Source organism: Xyrauchen texanus, chromosome 14 (genome assembly GCF_025860055.1).
Source record: "Xyrauchen texanus isolate HMW12.3.18 chromosome 14, RBS_HiC_50CHRs, whole genome shotgun sequence".
Lineage (NCBI taxonomy): Eukaryota > Metazoa > Chordata > Actinopteri > Cypriniformes > Catostomidae > Xyrauchen > Xyrauchen texanus.
The window spans coordinates 4,916,089-4,936,832 of NC_068289.1; the positions used below are offsets into that span (position 1 = coordinate 4,916,089).

At 39.4% G+C, this 20,744-nt stretch overlaps 2 protein-coding genes across 19 annotated transcripts in view; one reads left to right on the plus strand and one right to left on the minus strand.

Annotated features, from left to right (window-relative positions):
* neb (nebulin) overlaps positions 1-896 on the plus strand; it is a 72,203-nt gene extending 71,307 nt beyond the window's left edge. For all 18 annotated transcript variants that reach the window (XM_052142028.1, XM_052142026.1, XM_052142029.1 and 15 more), the window contains one exon: positions 92-896. In XM_052142028.1, the coding sequence (XP_051997988.1) occupies positions 92-265 (174 nt within the window). In that variant the 3' untranslated portion in view covers positions 266-896. The remainder of the gene's footprint in view (positions 1-91) is intronic.
* On the minus strand, positions 733-20,013 carry LOC127654728 (telomere-associated protein RIF1-like). The gene is made up of 36 exons (XM_052142045.1): positions 19,876-20,013; positions 19,027-19,148; positions 18,746-18,824; positions 18,458-18,554; positions 17,213-17,343; positions 17,034-17,125; positions 16,726-16,915; positions 16,539-16,631; positions 16,313-16,451; positions 15,361-15,512; positions 15,107-15,221; positions 14,764-14,940; positions 14,405-14,515; positions 14,086-14,148; positions 13,873-13,973; positions 13,515-13,601; positions 13,222-13,295; positions 12,744-12,930; positions 12,561-12,668; positions 12,316-12,465; positions 12,123-12,222; positions 11,769-12,036; positions 11,645-11,687; positions 11,341-11,540; positions 10,585-10,678; positions 10,374-10,505; positions 10,143-10,285; positions 9,964-10,053; positions 9,816-9,876; positions 6,166-9,723; positions 3,606-3,728; positions 3,425-3,511; positions 3,025-3,140; positions 2,606-2,759; positions 2,398-2,527; positions 733-2,262 (listed from the first exon to the last, which is right to left on the minus strand). The coding sequence occupies exons 2-36, from the start codon at positions 19,137-19,139 to the stop codon at positions 2,027-2,029; spliced, it is 7,794 nt and encodes a 2,597-aa protein (XP_051998005.1). The 5' UTR covers positions 19,140-19,148; positions 19,876-20,013; the 3' UTR covers positions 733-2,026.
* Between the last annotated feature and the right edge of the window lie 731 nt (positions 20,014-20,744).

Consider the following 20,744-nt stretch of genomic DNA (forward strand, 5'->3'; position numbering starts at 1 on the left):
AAAAGTTTCAGTCTATTTAATGGTAAATCTGGGACTTCAAATAAAGGGATGACTGTCAAAGAGGTTTAACATCATGCTTTTTCCTAAACAGAAATCTGTCCGTGCTATGTACGACTACTCTGCTGCTGACAATGATGAGGTCTCCTTCAAGGATGGTGATGTCATTGTGAATGTGCAGTCCATTGATGAGGGTTGGATGTATGGCACTGTGCAGCGTACTGGAAAGACTGGTATGCTGCCTGCCAACTACGTGGAAGCCATCTAAGTAAAACCACTCCCATATCAAACTCCCTGTGGAATGTGGGGGATTTGATAACCACTGGGCTTTAAGACATTCAGACTGAAAAAGGCTTGTTTTATGTGTACCTAATGTTAGTAAGAGTTTATCTAACATCTTGTTTGTCCTCAATGTAACACATGACATTTCATTTGTGCCCATGCCACGAAACCTTTTGTGGTTGTGGTATGAGAAACTGACAAAACTATACACACCTATTTAAGTCAAAGAAAACTGTATTTACCTTTTTTGTTCCAAGTCTAGTACAACAGTTACGTAACAGGAGCCCATTATTTTTGTATATTGTAATCACACTACATTCAAAAATCAACATATTTTTGAAAAGCCATCTTTAAAGTTTCAAAAATAAAAACTTTTGCACAAGAGATGGGCTCAAAATAAAAAAGAATTCAACTTGCAAATGTTGAGGAATCAAAATCAATTCCTCTGAAGTAAAAAAAAAAAAAAAAAAAAAAATTTAAACAAGCCTCTCCCTCGCTGAAGGCTGGCCACTATTTGCATGCGTGTTTTGTTTGCTTGATTCTGTAGGTGTGGGGTTAGAGGAAGATGTATACCTTGAATCAGTAACTAATAAAGCACACCACGCTTCTGCAATAAACATGCCAACTGTCATTGTGGGGTCAAAGGTTATTCTGTGAAATTATTGGTTAATGGCACCATGCATCCAAAATAAGGGGGTTGCCTTACAAAAACATTAAAGGGATAGTTCACCCAAAAATTTTAATTCATCATGCACTCACCCTCATGCCCTTCCATAGAAGTATAACTTTTTTCTTCTTCTGCAGAACACGAAGATTTTAGCTCAGTAGGTCCATACAGTGCAAGTGAATGGGTGCCAAAATGCACAAATTCAGCATAAAAGTAATCCATAAGACTCCAGTGGTTAAATATATATCTTTAGAAGTAATATGATAGGTGTGGGTTAAAAACCGATCAATATTTAAGACATAAGACATATGCATAAAGAATATGAATTACCGAAAACAAAAGAATGTGAAATTTAAAGTGGAGATTGACTGAGCAGGGATTTTTTAATAAAAATTTAAAAAAAAGGACTTAAATATTGATCGGTTTCTCACCCACACTTATCATAATCGCTTCTGAAGACACTGATTTAACCACTGCAGTCTTATGGATTACTTTTATGCCGATTTTGAGCTTTAAAAAAATGTGGCACCCATTCACTTGCATTCTACCTGTAGCATGTCCACAAAACAATTTGTACCTCAGTTTGCAAAAATAAGTGTTCACATCTATGGATCTTTTTAACCCAAAATGTTACAGTGAATGCATTAGCACACCTAAATCGGTTTCCTTACCGGCAGCAAAAATGTGTAGATTAGATCATTTGTTTGGAATTGTCCCTGAAAATGTGGTTTGTAAACAGTTTGTTTTTTTAAATATATTTTTGCAACAATAGTTTCCTTGTGATGACAATTTTATTAATACTAAAACTTTATTCTTAAAAAAAAAAGAAAGTTTTTCTTGGGCTTCCCGGCACAATTTTAGTCTTGGAAATCATTGTATAAAATTCATCATGGTCTTGGTATTTGACACTTGCTTAAGTAGCAATGAAAATGGCTATTGGCCATTACAGTCTATACTCTGGAGCATAATTTGAATTTTATCTCGTCTAAAATTCAACTAAAACTTAAGGAATGAGCAGTCCACAGTTAAAAAAATGAATTCTTGTGTTCAGGAAAATGTCTCATGAGGGTGAAAATGTTCTCACGGCAAGCTATCGTCAAGATTACTTAACAGGCGTGACTGAAGCTGGGTCACAATGCTCCTCATCATTTCACTCAGATGCTCGTGCATCAGGCCCAACTGGTTCGGTGAATAGCGACTAAGTTCCTCTGAAGAAAGGCGTCCACCAAGGTCTACAACATCTATTAGCAAATCATTCGTTTTCCTCTCCTCAGCTGTCGGTCCTAAATCTACTGCCTCTTCTGATGGTTTTTCATCTGCAAATAGGGGATAAAACGAATGGGATAAGTTGCAGCAGATTAAAAGGTAGTACTCAATACTTTTTGATGAATATATATATATATATATATATATATATATATATATATATATATATATATAAAAAAAAATACCTTGAGCCTCAGGCATTTCTCCTGGCGTTTGCTCCTCGTTGGTGGTTTGAGGAAGCTCAATCTCTTCAGGCTCCGATGTCATTTTTTCCATTTCGTCAAAACTCTTCAGCTCATCAGAACGCCCTTTCCGCTGTATAGTCAAATGTGAGGTGTAAGAATGATCTTGCATGATAAGAAAAGTGACAAATATAAATACGATGTGCATTACCTGTTGTTCATGATAGGTTTTAAGTGCTTTCCTCACATTGGACAGCTTAGGTGAACGGATAGGAAGTGACTTTATTTCATTAGGGGTAAGGGCACTCAGGTCTCCAACTGTTTTTATGTTCCTGGCTCGAACAAGTTGACCAAAGCCACGAGGCCTAAACACACAGGAATAATATTTGTTTATTGAAAAATCACTGCCATCTCAAAAAAATAAAAAAACTTTTTAAAGATCTGTAATGGAATCTGTTGATGAGATCAAACAACTTGATCTGATCTGTTTGGGAGAATTATAAATGTTATACATTTGTACTTCAACAGAGTGGTCGGTGAGCTGCATTATTTCATATTATTGTGTAAACTAAAGATTAGCAATCAAACCCAAACAGCTGTGTTAAAGGAGAATTGGGTGAACTGGCTCACCACATGTTAGAGGATATCTGTGGTAAAACAGCCTCTACAGGAGTGGAGCAGCCAACAAGGGCTGGAAAAACACAATCCTTGGCAATAGGCAGTGGTTCCTGGCTCATCTCTGAAATCTATTATCAAATGCAGAACAGAAACAAAAAAAGTTCAGATACCTTGATGGTTTAGCATATATAAAAACATTTTTTTTTTTTAATTCCATAAAGACATTTAGGATTTTGTGTGATTGTGTTAAAAAAAACATTTTAATTTTAAAATCTTGTGCAACATTCATTCTTGGTACAAATATACCTCATGGCTTTTGATAGCCAAGCAAATGTAACTGCTAAATCTTAACCCTAACTGGCTTAAATTGGCCATCTAAACATTACTAGAAAATAAATAAATAAATACATACCAGGCATTTTTTAGAACTTTTATATCCAGGGCTACGGAGGTTACGTGGGCTCAGAGTTGAACAGCCTTTCGTAGGAGTAGTGACGTACTGCAAATAAATAAGACATTTAATATAAAAGGTCATGAACAAAGTTGAAAATTCATGCAGGTTAATTTAAAATAATTTAATCTATATATCATACCTTTGACTGTCCACTCAAGACTTTTGACCTAGGTGAGCTGGTATGAATTACCGGACTACGTCGATCAATGTCATCAGCTAATTCTTGATGGTAAATTGGAGTTGCGAAGGACACTCGACGAGACTGTAAAACAAAGTTATAGAAATACTTAGTTCACCATTTTAAGTATGGATGATTTTAATGAGGCACATTTCCACCATCAAGCAGAATGATTTAGAGCAGTGAGGATTAAGCATTCGTAGCATTACCACCCAAGCATGACTTGATATGGTTCGATTACAAACTGTAGATAACTGTGCTCCGGATAGATAACTGTGCTGGTGGAAGGCCTGTAATGACGTGGTAACTTATGATTGGTCATTTATGGGGCTTTTCCACTGCTCGATACAGCTACTGTAGACTCGACTCTGCTCGCTTTTTGGGGGTTTTTCACTGTAGATAGTACCTGGTACTTTTTCAGTACCACCTCGGTCGAGGTTCCAAGCCAATACGAAATGTGACATCAAAACCCTGCAGATCACTGATTGGTCACAGAGAATAGTCACTACCAGCGTCACTAGATTTGCGACACGGGACATCAAACCGCTAGTTTTAAAGTTAGCAAACAGCGATAGCAGTATAATTTGTTCATGTGACTTTTGGATTGTAAAAAGAAATGGCTGTGCGCAAAACCACACCCTGTTGGAGCCCACGATGGAGGATGGTACGTTAACTCTATATTCTACTTGAAAGCTTCACTTCATTTAGTTGTCCAGATACTGGAAAGCTTGCTTCTAAAACAACCAGGCCAATTTAACAGTAACACTTGTGTGAAATCACCATGCAACAACTGCTTTATGTAGCAAAATGAGCTAGTAGCTAACAGCTAGCTGTCGTGTTACGGTTTATGGTCAGTAATGTTTGCGTCACATTTAAGATTCACAGCCTATAATCCCACCCATGTTGAGGCGGCACTAAACTGCAGTGGAAAAGCAATCTCAGGAAAGCGAGCAGAGTCAAACCATAACTTGCAGTGGAAAAGTGCCATTTATCCGTCCATTCTAACCCCGATTTCATAGCACTACAGAGGAAAAAGAAACTGCAACCATTCAGCCTGATGGTGGAATAGTGCCTCTGGTTAAATATTAAAACTTACAAAATATGTTGCCCAGTTTTCTAAATAAAATTATTAATATAAAAAAAAGAAATTAAAAGGCTAAGTTTATATTCCATTTGTTCAAATTAATATTGTAAAATATATATATATATATATATACACACACACACATACACACTGACCAAAAGGATTATTAGGAACACCTGTTCAATTTCTCATTAATGCAATTATCTAATCAACCAATCACATGGCAGTTGCTTCAATGCATTTAGGGGTGTGGTCCTGGTCAAGACAATCTCCTGAACTCCAAACTGAATGTCAGAATGGGAAAGAAAGGTGATGAGTATTTCACAATCTGCTCAGTTACTGGGATTTTCACACACAAACATTTCTAGGGTTTACAAAGAATGGTGTGAAAAGGGAAAAACATCCAGTATGTGGCAGTCCTGTGGGCGAAAATGCCTTGTTGATGCTAGAGGTCAGAGGAGAATGGGCCGACTGATTCAAGCTGATAGAAGAGCAACTTTGCCTGAAATAACCACTCATTACAACCGAGGTATGCAGCAAAGCATTTGTGAAGCCACAACACGCACAACCTTGAGGCGGATGGGCTACAACAGCAGAAGACCCCACCGGGTACCACTCATCTCCACTACAAATAGGAAAAAGAGGCTACAATTTGCAAGAACTTACCAAAATTGGACAGTTGAAGACTGGAAAAATGTTGCCTGGTCTGATGAGTCTCGATTTCTGTTGAGACATTCAGATGGTAGAGTCAGAATTTGGCGTAAACAGAATGAGAACATGGATCCATCATGCCTTGTTACCACTGTGCAGGCTGGTGGTGGTGGTGCAATGGTGTGGGGGATGTTTTCTTGGCACACTTTAGGCCCCTTAGTGCCAATTGGGCATCGTTTAAATGCCACGGCCTACCTGAGCATTGTTTCTGACCATGTCCATCCCTTTATGGCCACCATGTACCCATCCTCTGATGGTTACTTCCAGCAGGATAATGCACCATGTCACAAAGCTCTAATCGTTTCAAATTGGTTTCTTGAACATGACAATGAGTTCACTGTACTAAAATGGCCCCCACAGTCACCAGATCTCAACCCAATAGAGCATCTTTGGGATGTGGTGGAACGGGAGCTTCGTGCCCTGGATGTGCATCCCACAAATCTCCATCAACTGCAAGATGCTATCCTATCAATATGGGCCAACATTTCTAAAGAATGCTTTCAGCACCTTGTTGAATCAATGCCACGTAGAATTAAGGCAGTTCTGAAGGCGAAAGAGGGTCAAACACAGTACTAGTATGGTGTTCCTAATAATCCTTTAGGCGAGTGTGTGTGTAATGTAATATATATATATATATATATATAAATAACACACACACACACACACACACACACACACACACACACACACACACACACACACACACACACAGACACAGTCAATTACCTTAACAAGGGGAGAAGGTGTATCCTCATCACAAGCTCTCTTTTGTCCTTTCTTTAAAATGCTAGTGGATGGAGAGGCAGAGGGTGACCATACATGAGTTCGACTTCTGCTCGGGCTCTGGCCAGGCTCCAGCTCAACACTGAAAGAGTCTAAAGGTTTAGGCTTGGGTGGAGAATCTAGGCAGACTTTACTCTGTGGAGGCACAGATGACTCATTGAGAGCATCAGAAGTTTCTTGTATACCAGCAAGAATATCCTGGTTGTCTTTCTCAACAAGAGGATCATCTTTGTCAAGTGTCTGTGCTTCATTTGGCTTTTCTGAAAATATGAGCTCCTTACTTTCATCAGGAAACTTGAGCTCTTTATTTTCATTCACTGCAGGCATAACGGCATCCTCAGGCTGGACATGGGCAGACTCTAGTTGCTCTTGGCATATAGGTGCATATTCCACTGGATGACCTTTGTTTGGAGAGGTGTCTTGAGGTGTTGAACTCTGAAGTAGTTCCTGACTTACTGATGCATTTTCTGAATTATCCTCTCCCTCTTGGTCCTTTTGACTGCCTCCACACCCTAAATCCTCCAATTCATTTGTCCTTACTTCCTGGACTTCAAGCTCTTTGTTGGAGTTATCCATTCGTTTTGATAATTCATGGTTTGGTCCTTCCTCTGCTTCAGACAGCTGAGAAACAATAACACCAAGCTTTGCAATAGGGCTTTCAGAAGACAAAACCTCAGATAGGACTTGATCAGGCAAGGCTGAAGATGACTGCATGTCAGCATCTGGTTTAACAACTACTGTGCATTTGTCTCCATCTGATGCAGTTGTAGGACTGAATTCCTCAGATTTGGAAATCAGGTTAGCATCAAGAGGAATAGGTTCATTGTTCAGATCCTGGAATTCCTTTGAGTCAATATCCTGTGAAAAAGCGCCACGATTGCCAAAGCAGTTACGGTTTCTTGATCGTCTACGCCCACGGCCCCGCCCCCTAATATGTGGGGATTTAAGCAAAACTTCGGTCTTCACTTTGAAATCATCAGTTACCAATGAGCCGTTCTGCGAAAACAACTTAGTTCCTTCACTCGCAGCCTCCTGACTTATAGACGTACAGAAAATATCCTTTTTTTCAGCATCCCTTTCCATTCTTAATTCAGTGTCAGTTTGACTCTGTTCTTGTATCTCTATTACATTCTCAGTTGCAAGAACCTCTTTTTCTTCCTTTTGTTCAAGTTCTTTGGAGTCACTGAATGAAGTTTCCAAAGTAGGTTCAGGATCTGGCCCATCCTGTGGCATAGAGGTCTCCACAGAAACTTCCGAGCGAGTATTAACATCCTCCTTATCCAGCACCATCTCAGGATCTTTGAGTAACACCTCTGTGGTTTGAGGATTCCATGGCCTCTTTTTCAGTCTTGGGCCATCTTCTCTGCTATCAGAGTTGTCAGACTTTGTATTGTCAGTAGAGGACAGCAAACCTTTAGACAATCTTCGAGTTCTGTATCTACTTTGTCCTTGAGAGGAATCTTCATTAGCCAATGGGCAGTTCTGCGAAGACAGATTTGTTTCTCCACCCTCAGCCTTCTGAATTATAGATGCACAGATCATTTCTTCTGCATCCCTTTCAATCCTTAACTTGGTGTCAGTTTGACTCTGTTCTTGCATTACATTCTCAGTTGCAAGGACCTCTTCTTCCTCTTGTTCAAGTTCTTTGGTGTCACTGAATGAAGTTTCCAAAGTAGGTTCAGGATCTGGCCCATCCTGTGGCATAGAGGTCTCCATTGAAACTTCTGAGCGAGTATTAACAGCCTCCTTATCCAGCACCATCTCAGGATCTTTGAGTAACACCTCTGTGGGTTGAGGTTTCCGTGGTCTCTTTTTCGGCCTTGGCCCATCTTCTCTGCAATCAGTGTTCTCAGACACTGTATTGTCACCAGAGGCCAGCAAACCTTTAGACAGTCTTCGAGTTCTATATCTACTCTTTCCTTGAGAAGAATCTGGTGTCCCACTAAAGTCCTCAGTCTGTGAATGCTCAGCATTCATGGAAACAATTTGGGGTACACCCTCAGCCTTCTGAACAACATCTCCACTAGAGTTTTTACCTTCCTCTGTGTTTATACTTATTAAAGATCTGCTATGTACCATTGTTAGTGTTTGGGAGTCTGTCTCACTTAAATCTTGCCCTTTTTGTTCATCAGTTGCTGGCTTATCTTTGGTCTTTGAAACAGTCATTTCCACTACGTCTGATGCGGCAGATCTCCTTGATCTTCGTAGCCTGCCAATATTCTGGCCATCAGCCTCTATCTCTGAAACAGGTGTATGTGTAAATTTCTTTTTTGATGTGGAGGCAGCATTTTGAGAATTCTTTTGTGATTTTTCATCTGGCTCTTTCTTGTCTTTAAATCCCTCAAGATTGTCATTGCTCTTTCTATTCTTCCTTATAGGTCTACCTGCTGACACACTCTCAGGCTCACTGAGAGGTGACAGCGTCTCTTTAGTTTGGCTATCAGATCGAGTTACAGGAGACCTCTTATGAGCGGACTCAGTTTCCGTTTTGCCACACATACCCATTTCCTGTGAATACTCTGCAGAGGAAATCTGTGAATTAGTTTGGCCAAGCTCTCTTTTCATTCCTTTATTCTTTAGCGGGTCACCTTCAGCTTTACCCTCATCAAGAGTCTTACTTCTTCTACCTCTTCCAGCCAAAGGGCTAGTTGTTGATTTAACGGGAGCTAGTGTGGGCTTCTGAGCATTTTTCAGCTCGGCAACCTGATTTTTCTCTTGCAATTCACTTTTCAGCTTCACTGGATCCTCTCCTGGGCGAAGAGGTCTACTTCGACGTCTGCCTGATCTTCTTGGTTCTTGACTAGAGTTCAGATCAGTTGGAGAATCGGGAAGATTCTGTGAATCTTCTTCAGGAGAGGCTTTTTCAGATTCCATGGATCTTGTTTCACTGGCTTTGGCCACAGGACAGTTCTTAATTTCCAACACTTCGTTTGATACCTGGGTATCTGGGACCAAATCATCCTCTTCTTCATCTGTGCCTTCACAAGGATGACTGCTCGTTGATTTAAACTCATCTTTTGCCTCCATGATTTCTTCCTCATTTTGAGTGGAAAGCTCAGTGTTGCTAATCTTTTCAGATTTTTGAGAGTCATTTTGTATAATCTGAGGTTGTGACTGCAAAGAGGCATTAGGAGTGGACTGTAATGCTTTTAAAGCATCCAGTCTATTGGATTTCCGAGTAAATGGACCAGTAAATGTAACACCGGTGGGACTTGCTGGCTTCCCCTCAACATATTTTTCTAAAGTTATGAAAGACTGACGCCTGCTGTTGGGTTGAGGTGGTGTACCTGTTATCATATCTGATGAACTTGAAACATTGGGGCTGGTCTCCTCTAATCCACTTTTCTCATGACCAATCACATCATCCATTGAGACATCACTAGATGGTGACTGTATCTTCTCTGAGGTTTGGTTTTTATTTAGCGTGGCTTTCTCTGGAATTTCTATGTCTGATCCAGTGCCATCTTGAGTTAATTTAACATCTGTGGTTGTGGCAACCTCCTTGGGAGAAATGAATGCAGTTAATATAAAGCATGCATGCAGCTCCTCCAATGATCATATCAACAGTGCCAGTGAAGGTAGTTTTTTTTTACCTTCAACTGAACCTTATCCTCTTCCTTAAGTTGATCTATTTGAACAGTTGTCAATTGTTCCCTAAAAAGAATTGAATGTTGAAGAGCAAAGAAATACACAAAAAATGCTTGGCTAAAACAAATAAAGCCATGAGCCATCAATACATACATGGATTCCTCCTGACTTTGAGAGTATTGTGTAAAGACTATGGTGTCCTGGGAGGCATCCAGATTATTGTACAGCGCAGGAATGTCAACCCTTACAAAAACAAAATAGAAAGTAGAATTAAACCTTCTAAAATCCACGGTTTCTCAAAATGTAGGGGTATTTTATTAAATCAAACTTACCTTTTAGTCCTTTTGACCTCTTTCTGGTGCTCAGTCAGCACTCTCTCCTTTGTCTCGGGTGGAATAAAAACAAAATCCACTGATGCCGCCTCCTCAATAGCTTCACACCTCAAAGGCTTGGGGGATCCAAAATCCAGCTTCACCTAAAGAGGTGATAGAAGAATTGCTCAAGATTTTAAGCTCCACCGTTAAAATTTAAGTACAAATCCTGATTTATAGTTAGATACTTACAGACACTGGCTTCGTTACAGCTACAGAACTTCTTTCTTTCAGGTCTTCAGCCCTAGCCAGAAGAGAATCCCTCATTCCCACAGAGGTCACATTTACGCCACTGAGCTGAGGGTCCAACTGTGAACTCTCACTCTGACCAGAGTACATATCTTTTTAGTAAGTGCTTAGAAACAAAAACAACAGAATACTATTAAGGAAATACTGAACGTACTGAATACGGTCCACTGAAATCATCTGGGGCATCAACAGCTTCAAATCCAGGTAAGATCAACGGAGTCTTCTGCATAGCCTGACTTAAAATAGCCCTGGAAAGAAAGAAAAATATGAACTCCTTTAAAAAAAATGACCATACCAAAATAATATACTCATTGATGTAGAGAAGACTAAAGTTCTCTCAATATTTAAGTCATGCCCTCACTACACAATATTAGGTCCGATTTTGCTTTTGCTTACACGGCATTGCGATATTTTGATATCACCACAATCTTGTAGTGCGAGCGATGCAACAATCATGAGTTAACTCGAAATTAGTTCACGAAATTAACTAACAAGAATGAGCACTACAAATTTTGATAGGTTTTATTTACCTACAACTTCATTTTCAAATCATACAGACAGCCTGCCCACATCATTATTATTTCTGCCATATTTTCTTTTTCTGTCTTTTGTTTGTTTAGACAAAATCAATACAAAGACAATTTTTTGGGGAAAATCCTGTGATCACTACTTCCTCGCATGATATTGAGAGAACTTTCTGCTGTTGGATGGGGATGCCTCTTTTCCAAAGATTTTTTAATCTGTGCACCACGTCTGGGATCTGTTGTGTAGTATGTGCACTAATACGACAAGACGACGATAAAAGGCAAGAAAATGTTTGTAATGTGTGCGGTTCAATGATTATGGTTGATAGTCATGTAGTAAGAGTGCAGCTTTGAGCAAAAATCACAACACTGCCTTAAAAATATACCTGAGCACATCAGGATAAGTCAGGGTGAGCGCATTTCCAAAGGTGGCATTCCAGAAATGAGTGACCACAGTGCGAATTTGCTTGCTTTTGTGTGGGAAAAGAACACAAAGCAAGGGCGACAACACAGCAAGCAGCTCATCATCATAGAGAGTCGAGTGCGTCTGCAGACAGCCAAGCAAGTCAGCAGCCAGTTTCTCCAACTACAGAATAAATTCAATAAAATCTGTCAAACAATTTCCATTTATGAGTGTGTAGACAAATGACAATGTGTTTCCATTCCAAATAAATAACAGTACATTCTTACCTTCTGTCCCGTTGCAGCACTGTGCTTTGACTGTTCATCAAAACTTTTAATTAAAAGACATGCAGTGTTAGACAAGGATCAAAATAGATGTTCAATGTATGAAGGATGAGAAATTTCTACACACCTTGAAAATTGTTTAAAAAAGTGTGCGAGTGGTTTGGAGATGGTTGAGAGCACCTCACGTATGAATGTGGGCAGTGTGATGTTGGCGAAAACAATCGACAAAATGGTGATTATTGTCAAGCCAAGCCCATCAGTGGGCTCTGCAGATGTTTCTGAGGGGTCCAAAGCAAGAAATGCTTCTAGAGTTTTCATCAGGAGAGCATGGAAGGTCGAGAAATTCCCCAGGGTTTTGCTTCTCTTCCGTACCCAACTCAAGGGTGTACGAGGAGCTATGGATTAAATGAATACATGGTGACAGTGCAATTAAACAACTTCTGCAGTCTTTGCCAACTGGAAACTGACACAAAAGCCTTACATTTCATCTTCTGCTGGAACTGTGGGGTGTGAGGAGAGAAGTCCATACTCTCTACGATGATCAGCAAGATATTTGCTATTGCATCTAGCATTGACAGACTCTGAAACAAAACACAAAAGGATGTGACAAACATAAAACTCCCAATTATGTGCACAAGTTAATAAATATTCAAATTCAGTTAAAACTTCCATACTTTCAGAGCATCACCATCAAGAGAGGCAGAGATCTTGGCGCACAGCTCTTCACAGCACACATTTTCCTCTGCAGTGGCTACCAAAGCAGAGCAGCGTGCAAATGCCTTATAAAGCTTGGACCACGTACTGATCATGGTCTTCTGGGTTATCTAATGAAATTAAGTTAAACAACAATATACATGTAATATAATATTTGTATAATACAGGATACAGAATCCACAAAAAAGCTAAAATAGAAACTTACTTGGGGTAGGGCTGAACTTGGCATCAGGTGAATTACAGGGAACATCAAGGCACTGTGAATGGCACTGAAATTATGCTCCAAAGAATCTCCTTGATTCACTTCATTTGTCTGTGTTGGAATGATCATTTATCAGTATGCAATAAAATACAAGTTCTATCTCAGAAGAGGATTTGAGTTTGGTACCTGAGTGATTGTGTCAGTCAGAGGGGTAACCACCATACTCCACATTCTACAGAGCTGCTTCTTGTTCTTAACAGCCTCCACACTCTCTAACTCACTAACTGCTTTTAAAACAGCTTCTCCAAAAGCCAGGGGGGATGTATGTCCACAGAACCCACAATTTACAAGGGCTTCAAGGCTTGAGAAAAATCTAGATGTAAAACAATAAAACACAAAGTTGCTCCTCTAACAAACAATTTTCATTCAACTTAAAAAATGCTTTCAAGCCACAGGATGTGATGAACAATTTATGTACATAGCACAAATTGTACAGGACAGATTACATTCAGACCCTTAACCCCAACTCAGGGTTAAGGGTCTGTTCAAATTTAGCAAAATTACATTTAAACAAAGTACTAAATCAAAAATCTCCACTAAAATAAGTTTCAGTTTTAGATAGTACATAATGTAAAATGCCTTTGTGAACAGCCTTTATGCTCACCTCTCATCTTCAAGGAATGATGAGAGCTGGCTACTGTTGTAGTAAAGCAGTATGAGGAATAATGCTGGTGTACCCTGGAAAAGATGTGGAAATCTTATTTAAACATACAAGATACATAGGCATTCTTAAATTAAAAGGATTAAGAATACTGTGAAAACAGACACTTATAAACTAGATTTACCAAGGCTGCTGATGCTAGGCCTTTAACTTGAGCTAGCAGTTGTGATAAACAGTATAAACCAAAATCTCTAGTGATTGAGTTTACCATAAGCGGTAGTAAATACAGCACTTACATTCAACACATCCATGTTTGCCACTTGATAGGCTGCAGAACCAAGCACCTTCTGAGGTAATCCCCTAACTGTGACTTCCAACAAAAGCTGCAACATATGAGTATGAGCAAAGAAAATGTGTCCAACAGCAGGTACAATAAGACAACCAACACTGCATTTTTTCCAATTGAAATTCTAATCATTAGAAAGATTGCCAAACACAAAGGTGACCAAAAAGACAATGCATTACTTTTACATTACTACATTTTTTTGGGATTGAATATTTTATAAACCTGACTTAAGCTGGGTTAGACAACACTGTTTTACCATCTAAAGCACTAGGATCACTGAGCAAGGTCAACATGAAATGCTGTCTTACCAGTGCACGCTCAGGAGGCTGCACATCTGAGGAGAGGATGGACTGTAGGGCCTTTAGGAGAAAGGTGAGGACCTCTGAACCCTGCCGCTCCTTCTTATTACCTGTCACAGATGCGGTCAAGCTTTTTTAATTACTATGAAACAGCATCCAAAGCACAAGTAATGTGTGCAAATCATCCTACACATTCATAGTGAGAAACTGTCCACCACCTACCAGCTTCTATTGTTGCGTTGACAAAACCAATCAGGTTGCTCCAAATAAGATTATAAAGTGCGTCTGTGGAGACAAGAATACCATATCAGGTTATGATGATCATGGACAAAGTAAAGTGTGGAAAAAAAGTACCGCCTATATGATTCCTTTTCTAGTGGATCTTCAAAGCAACAAGTTTCAGTATCTGGTTCCTTTAGAACCATTTGTGAAAGTAAAGGTTTACAACAAAAGTAAAAGTACAACAAATACAAAGACAACCACAGAGTTGGTATCATGATTCCTTGGTCCCCTATATGTAGATGACAAGCACGGTGAATACCTGAAGCATGTTTTCCCACAGCGATGAAGCCATCTCTGACAGCAGAGATGAGAGTAGAGGCATGTCTGCTGAAGGATGAGGGGCTGGTAAGAAGTGGGTGAGTCAACGGCTCTGGAAACGAACGTTAAATACTGATATTTGCTAGTATTAGAAGGTAAATTCCCTGATGCCATTCGGTTATTGTAATTCCATCAATGTAAACATTTAAATAGTAAGATCATCCAACACATCCATCATAGATCCATCATCAATTAGAAGTAGGGACGACTTAAAAAGCCATGGGAACTTTTTAATAGTTAAAAAATTAAAGATGGGATAAAATTTACAAAGCATGCTCATGACTAAGCATATATGTTTACCCAGGCTGAGCTGAAGATTTTCTTTAGCAGCAGTGCTCGTGACCTCTGGACCCAAGAGCCACTGCAGAAGCATCTCTAGCCCTAGCAGCTGAATGGAGCGGTAGGACTGAGCTACCTGCATACTGCTGTTCAGATTTATATGAGGAGTAGCATTCAGATTGCTACAAGATGGAATGCCTAGACAGCAGAAAGTCAAATATCAGACAACTCCTATCAGGGTTTGAAGACAAATCAAGTAGTACAGAGTAGCTTTTTAACGTAATACCTTAGCTGTAATATCATTGCATTCCCTTTACGTGATGGAATTATGCAAAAGCACAATCATAGAGGAAATTAGCTGTACCTGATTTAGGGGTGTTAGGTGTACCATTGCTTGGGTTAGGGTTTCGAGCAGGTGTAGCTGGGGACTGCAGTGGAGAATCAGGAGGAAGTGTGCTGTGCAGCAGTGGTATGCCAACCTTCGAGAGCATGATGGATGAAATGGAGAGAAATATGTTGCTCTTTAGTACCAAAAGGGACCATGGTCATTCAAGGTGTCTTTCTGTTTCAACTGTCCCTGTCTGCCAGAACCATCTATCAGAGTACAGTGAATTTTACCTGCTCAAAGTTAGCAGCCAGGTTGGGCCCAAGCTTGACCGTGAGATACCACCACACCTCCAGCTTAGTGAGCAGTAGAGCTTCAGTCCTGACATGGATGGAGCTGAGGGGCTGCATGAGAAGCTTCAGTCGTTTGCTGCTACAGAGGATATCTGCTCAAGAAAAAGTTTACAATTTATTAGTGAGCATGTTCACAGGCACAATCTCACACCAATTTAGCTTAATAAGCTGACAACCTTTAAGGTCATGCAAATGCCTTAAAAAGTTTTTTCCTTTACCGGGATGATGTCATAAATGCAAAAAACGATCGGCTCTCCAAGTAAACGCCTTTACTGGCCTTCTTACCGGCTTATTTAATATGCGCATGCCTGTTTGCATTTTATTTCAAAAGCAGACAATAACCCTATGATTTCAAATCTCACGTTAAAAGCAGCTCTCTTGCGTTGTCATTTTTCAAATAAGTGGATTTTTGGTAGTTAAGAGCATAACGCTGTGCATGTAAACACTTTTAATGATGGTTGTAGGAAAGGTAACATCCAGTCAAGTTAATGGATAAGCATTTTTGTTTATAGAGATTGCGGAGTCAGATTTCCATTGTGTGTCAGTTACCAATCAAATAATATAATGAAATTATACAATTACACTTATTAGCATTCAAATGTTTCCAACAGGATGAAAAGAATTCAGAGATTTCAAATTATCCTATACAAGAACTGATTTTGAGCAATTTCTAGCTGATTAAATATTTCAGTGCAGAGGAAAAACTAGAATAAATGCATATCCCAGACTAGGAAATCACAATTCAAAATTCTGATATTCCCAGGGTTTTCATGACTATATGAATCATGCAGCATTGTTTTGCAGTCATGAACTGTTGTGTCACTGTGCTGGTCCAAAGAAGGAATAAACAACCATCAATTTGTCCGAGGGGAACAAAAACACACTAACTTGCCTGGATTAAGGGCAAAGTTGTCAATGAGGCTTTTCCAAGCTATGAAGGCAATCTTCTTAATATTGGGCGAAGAGCTGCGGAAACCTAACTCCTCTAAATATAGCAAGGAGTTAATGAAAGCACCGCCTTTGTGGAGCATCTGAAAAGAAACAGAAAAACATACTCTTACATAAAATGGTAATAAAACAGCAAGGTCCTATTAAAAAAAAAGTGTTTTCCATCTTACCTTGCCCAGAATCCGCACAAATAAGGGCCAGAGTTTCAGCATATTTGTCTCATTTTTCAAAGCGAATAGCTTCTGCATTTCAGGGATGAGAGTCTAAAGGTGGCAGAGTAGTGGAGAGCCATTATGGTCATTTCCATTGCATATCCATACATATGCTGCATAAAAACAAATTAAAGATAAAACTTACAGAGGACATCATAGGCTCTACAATGGCTGCAACCTCCTGCTGTTTCTCCAAAAGAAGAGGCATTCCCAGCTCCAGGGCTGCTGCCGCACGCAAGCGCACCTTATTGGCCGAGTGAACCACCAGAGGAACAACCAGCTTGGCCCAGCACACGGCTCCATCAGCCATCTGAGGTGGAGCCTGCTCCAGCAATCTGAAGTTTATCACATAAGCAATCAATCAATTGCTTTTCATACAGTTCCTCCACAGTATGAACAGATTGTAAGCCTGCAGTTATTACAGAAGTACTAAGAGAGAAATGTATGGGAAACCTTATAATAACATTGAGCGACTCATGGTCAATGAGGATGGACTGAATTTCTCTGGTCTGCATGGCCTCCAGGCTCTTGAGAATCTCTGGGGCCTGAAAAGGCAGAAAGCACAATTTTTAAACCACAAAAAAAAAAAAAAAAAAGAAAGAAAGATCAGATCATGCACACCAAACAAATACCTTCTTGGCCACCACCTCTGGAGGGAAATTCTGTTTTGAAATGACCCATAACGCTCGAGTGCACGTAAATTTTTCTTTGGATTGTACCACAACATTACAGAGTGTAGAAAGTATCTTTTCTGAATCATTTGCTGCAGCAAAAGAGAAAAACAATTATGTAAACTACTTACAATTAATAATAAATGTACAGTTTACGTCAGAAGTTTACATACACCTTAGTCAAATGCATTTAAATGCAGTTTTTCACAATTCCTGACATATAATGGTAGAAAACATTCCCGTCTTAGGTAAGTTAGGATCACTATATTTTATGAATATGAAATGTCAGAATAATAGTAGAGAGAATAATTTATTTCGTTCATCACATTACCAGTCGGTCAGAAGTTCACACACTTTGTATTTGGTAGCATTGCCTTTAAATTGGTTCAAATGTTTTGGGAAGCCTTCTACAAGCTTCTAACAATAAGTTGCTGGGAATTTGGCCCATTCTTCCAGACAGAACTGGTGCAACTGAGTCAGGTTTGCAGGCCTCCTTGCTCACACACGCCATTTCTTTTCTGCCCACAAATTCATATTCATACAAAATCATATTGAGGTCAGGGCTTTGTGATGGCCACTCCAATCCCTTGACTTTGTTGTCCTTTAGCAACATTTTTGGAGGTATGCTTGGGGTCACTGTCCATTTGGAAGACCCATTTCCGACCGAGTTTTAACTTCCTGGCTGATGTCTTGAGATGTTGCTTCAATATATCCACATCATTTTCCTTCCTCATGATGCCATCTATTTTGTGAAGTGCACCAGTCCCTCCTGCAGTAAAGCACCCCCACAACATGATGCTGCCACACCCATGCTTCACGGTTGGGATGGTGTTCTTCGGCTTGCAATCTTCACCCTTTTCCCTCCAAAAATAATGGTGGTCATTATGGCCAAACAGTCTAATTCAATATACCACCTATCATAAGATAATTGGTTATTGTCTATAGGATTGACACCATTTTCTGGAATTTTCCAAGCTGCTTAAAAGGCACAGTTAACGATGTAAACTTCTGACACACTGGAATTGTGATTACTCGTGTCATGCACAAAGTAGATGTCCTAAATAACTTGCCAAAACTATAATTTGCTAATATGAAATCTGTGGAGTGGTTAAAAAATTTGTTTTAATGACAACCTATGTGTACGTAAACTTTTGACTTCAACAGTACATGACTTCAAAAGCATTATAACCATTTCTTTCTGTGTACCTGGGATAACTGAAACAATGTGTGAGTGAAAGACACAGAAGCCCAGAGCCTGCAGTGCAGCTTGACAAAGCTCTTCATTCTCACTGGAAATGTGAACCTGAAATAAAAAATTAGAATAATTTAACAGCTGCAGGGTTTTCTTCTGTGCAATGCACAATAGTATTCTCAAACAAGTAACTATTGTTTATTTTTGGCTATGCATGTAAAAACAAAAAAAGCAATGTTTTTATAAACACAAATAAAGTGACAGTGAACAAGTCTTTTAGTTCATAGAGTAACCATTCTTACCAGAAGGACTTTACATAGACGTGCAAAATGCTTTACAACTACAGGCAGATACTGTTGTCCTTCCTCTCCATTGAGACGGCTGGGAGAAAGAAAAAGAGAAACTCTGAATTGCCGATTATATGTGGATGAAGATTTGTTCAACTGTGTTATAAAAGTGTGTATTACCAAAATGTAAAAGCAAAATAGAGCTTATGTGGATGCTGATAAAGGACGTTCCATCCATACATTTGACTGCATTCTGCCAGACAAAAACAGTCACTAAACCGTAGGTTCACACTTACTTTGCTATGGTGATGTAGGCATCTGTCTGCCCAGACAGCCCTGTTGAAGCATCTTCCAGACACTCCAGAAGAGGAAGGAGGCAGCCACTGGATAAAGGCACTGCTGCCATCATCCTCACAACCTGCAGGACATGCATGCCCATTAAAGACTACATAGTTTTGACTACAAATAATACAGGCTATAATGTTGTATTATTATGATTACAATAACAGTTTTCATTTTTGGAAGTACGAAAATAATCCTGTGCTGGGAGTAGTGCATCAGACATTATTGTGTCTAACGGTCGTCTATCTATGGAAAGTTCAACTAATCCACGACTAAGCTTGTGTGAACTATATCGATTTTGTATTGGTAGTAAACGTGAGGTAGAGTAAGTCGATGTAAGAACATGGTGTTCTCTCGCTTCACAGAAGGAAGCAGATGAGATCTCTATTGAACGATATTTTCAATGTGATGTTTAATGGCTAGTTAGGTGCACGAGAGGCTAATGATAATACATCAAACATTAAACTCAAGAAATTGTTGTATTTAGGGTTTTAACATAATATTTATTTATTCCACACAGCCGACATACTTAGCTACTATAGCATCAGCTTACTGATTGCGTTGTATAGCTGTTGTATAAACATGTTCGTTGTGTATAGTGCAGCTGGAATTGTGGCCAATTTGCAATAACAAACAAAAATAGAAATGTAAAGCTGCGTAAACTTCATGTATATCTGAGTTTAAGTCAATTTAATCCAAAAGAGCCTTCCCCTACAAAGACTCCAGAGTTAGCGAGCTAGTTGCCCTCCTCATGTTACTACCCAACCCCCTGAACACTCAACAACAGGAATTACATCCCTCACCTCACGGCAGCTGATGAAGGCGATATCATAGACTCAAGCTCTATATTAGAGAATTGTATAATTGTACAAATCAAAGACGATAAATGGTTTACTGTGTCTGTCCACTCCTCACTCCCCGCTAAAATGCTGGCGCCAAACACGACGCGTTGCTAGCGTCACCTTCAACCCCACGTAAACTCCGCCTACTTATAAATTATTAATTAGGTGAATTGGACACAAACGCCACAACTGGAATGAAAAGTGAATAAAAAAAGACACTTTGCGTTGATTATACGTGTGCAATATTTAATGTTTGATTTAATATTTACACATCGTTCACCTATCAGTGCAATCTACAAAGAAAATACACCTGTGTCCACATCTGAGCAACACTTTCATGGCCAAAAGTACGCCGACACCCAAACCCCACACCCATATGTAGTGCGGCTGGGTAGTAACAGATTACATGTAATCCATATTGTGCAATCATTTCAAAATTATTAAGTACTTGCATTTATATTAAAGGTGCGATATGTAATATATTTACTGTACTTAAAGCTTAAAATTATCATGATATGTTATCAGAGATTTAGGAAACATGCTAAGTTGAAATACTGGCTTCTCCGAAAGCAATGCTACAGCCAGTATATTCTACTTTGAAATGTCTGTTCTGGCTGGAATTTCTGTTTGTGTTTTGGCCTGTGTGATCCAGGCAACTGCCCATTTACCAATAGTATTTGGACACCCGGGGTTGCCTGATTTGAAACAAGTTAGTGGGAAAACACAGTGCGATGCAGCCATGGAAACAGCTAACATTGATAGAGTTATAAAAAATCCACATGAGCTGGTTTATAATTTGCAAACAATAAGAACATTGCAAACCTATACAT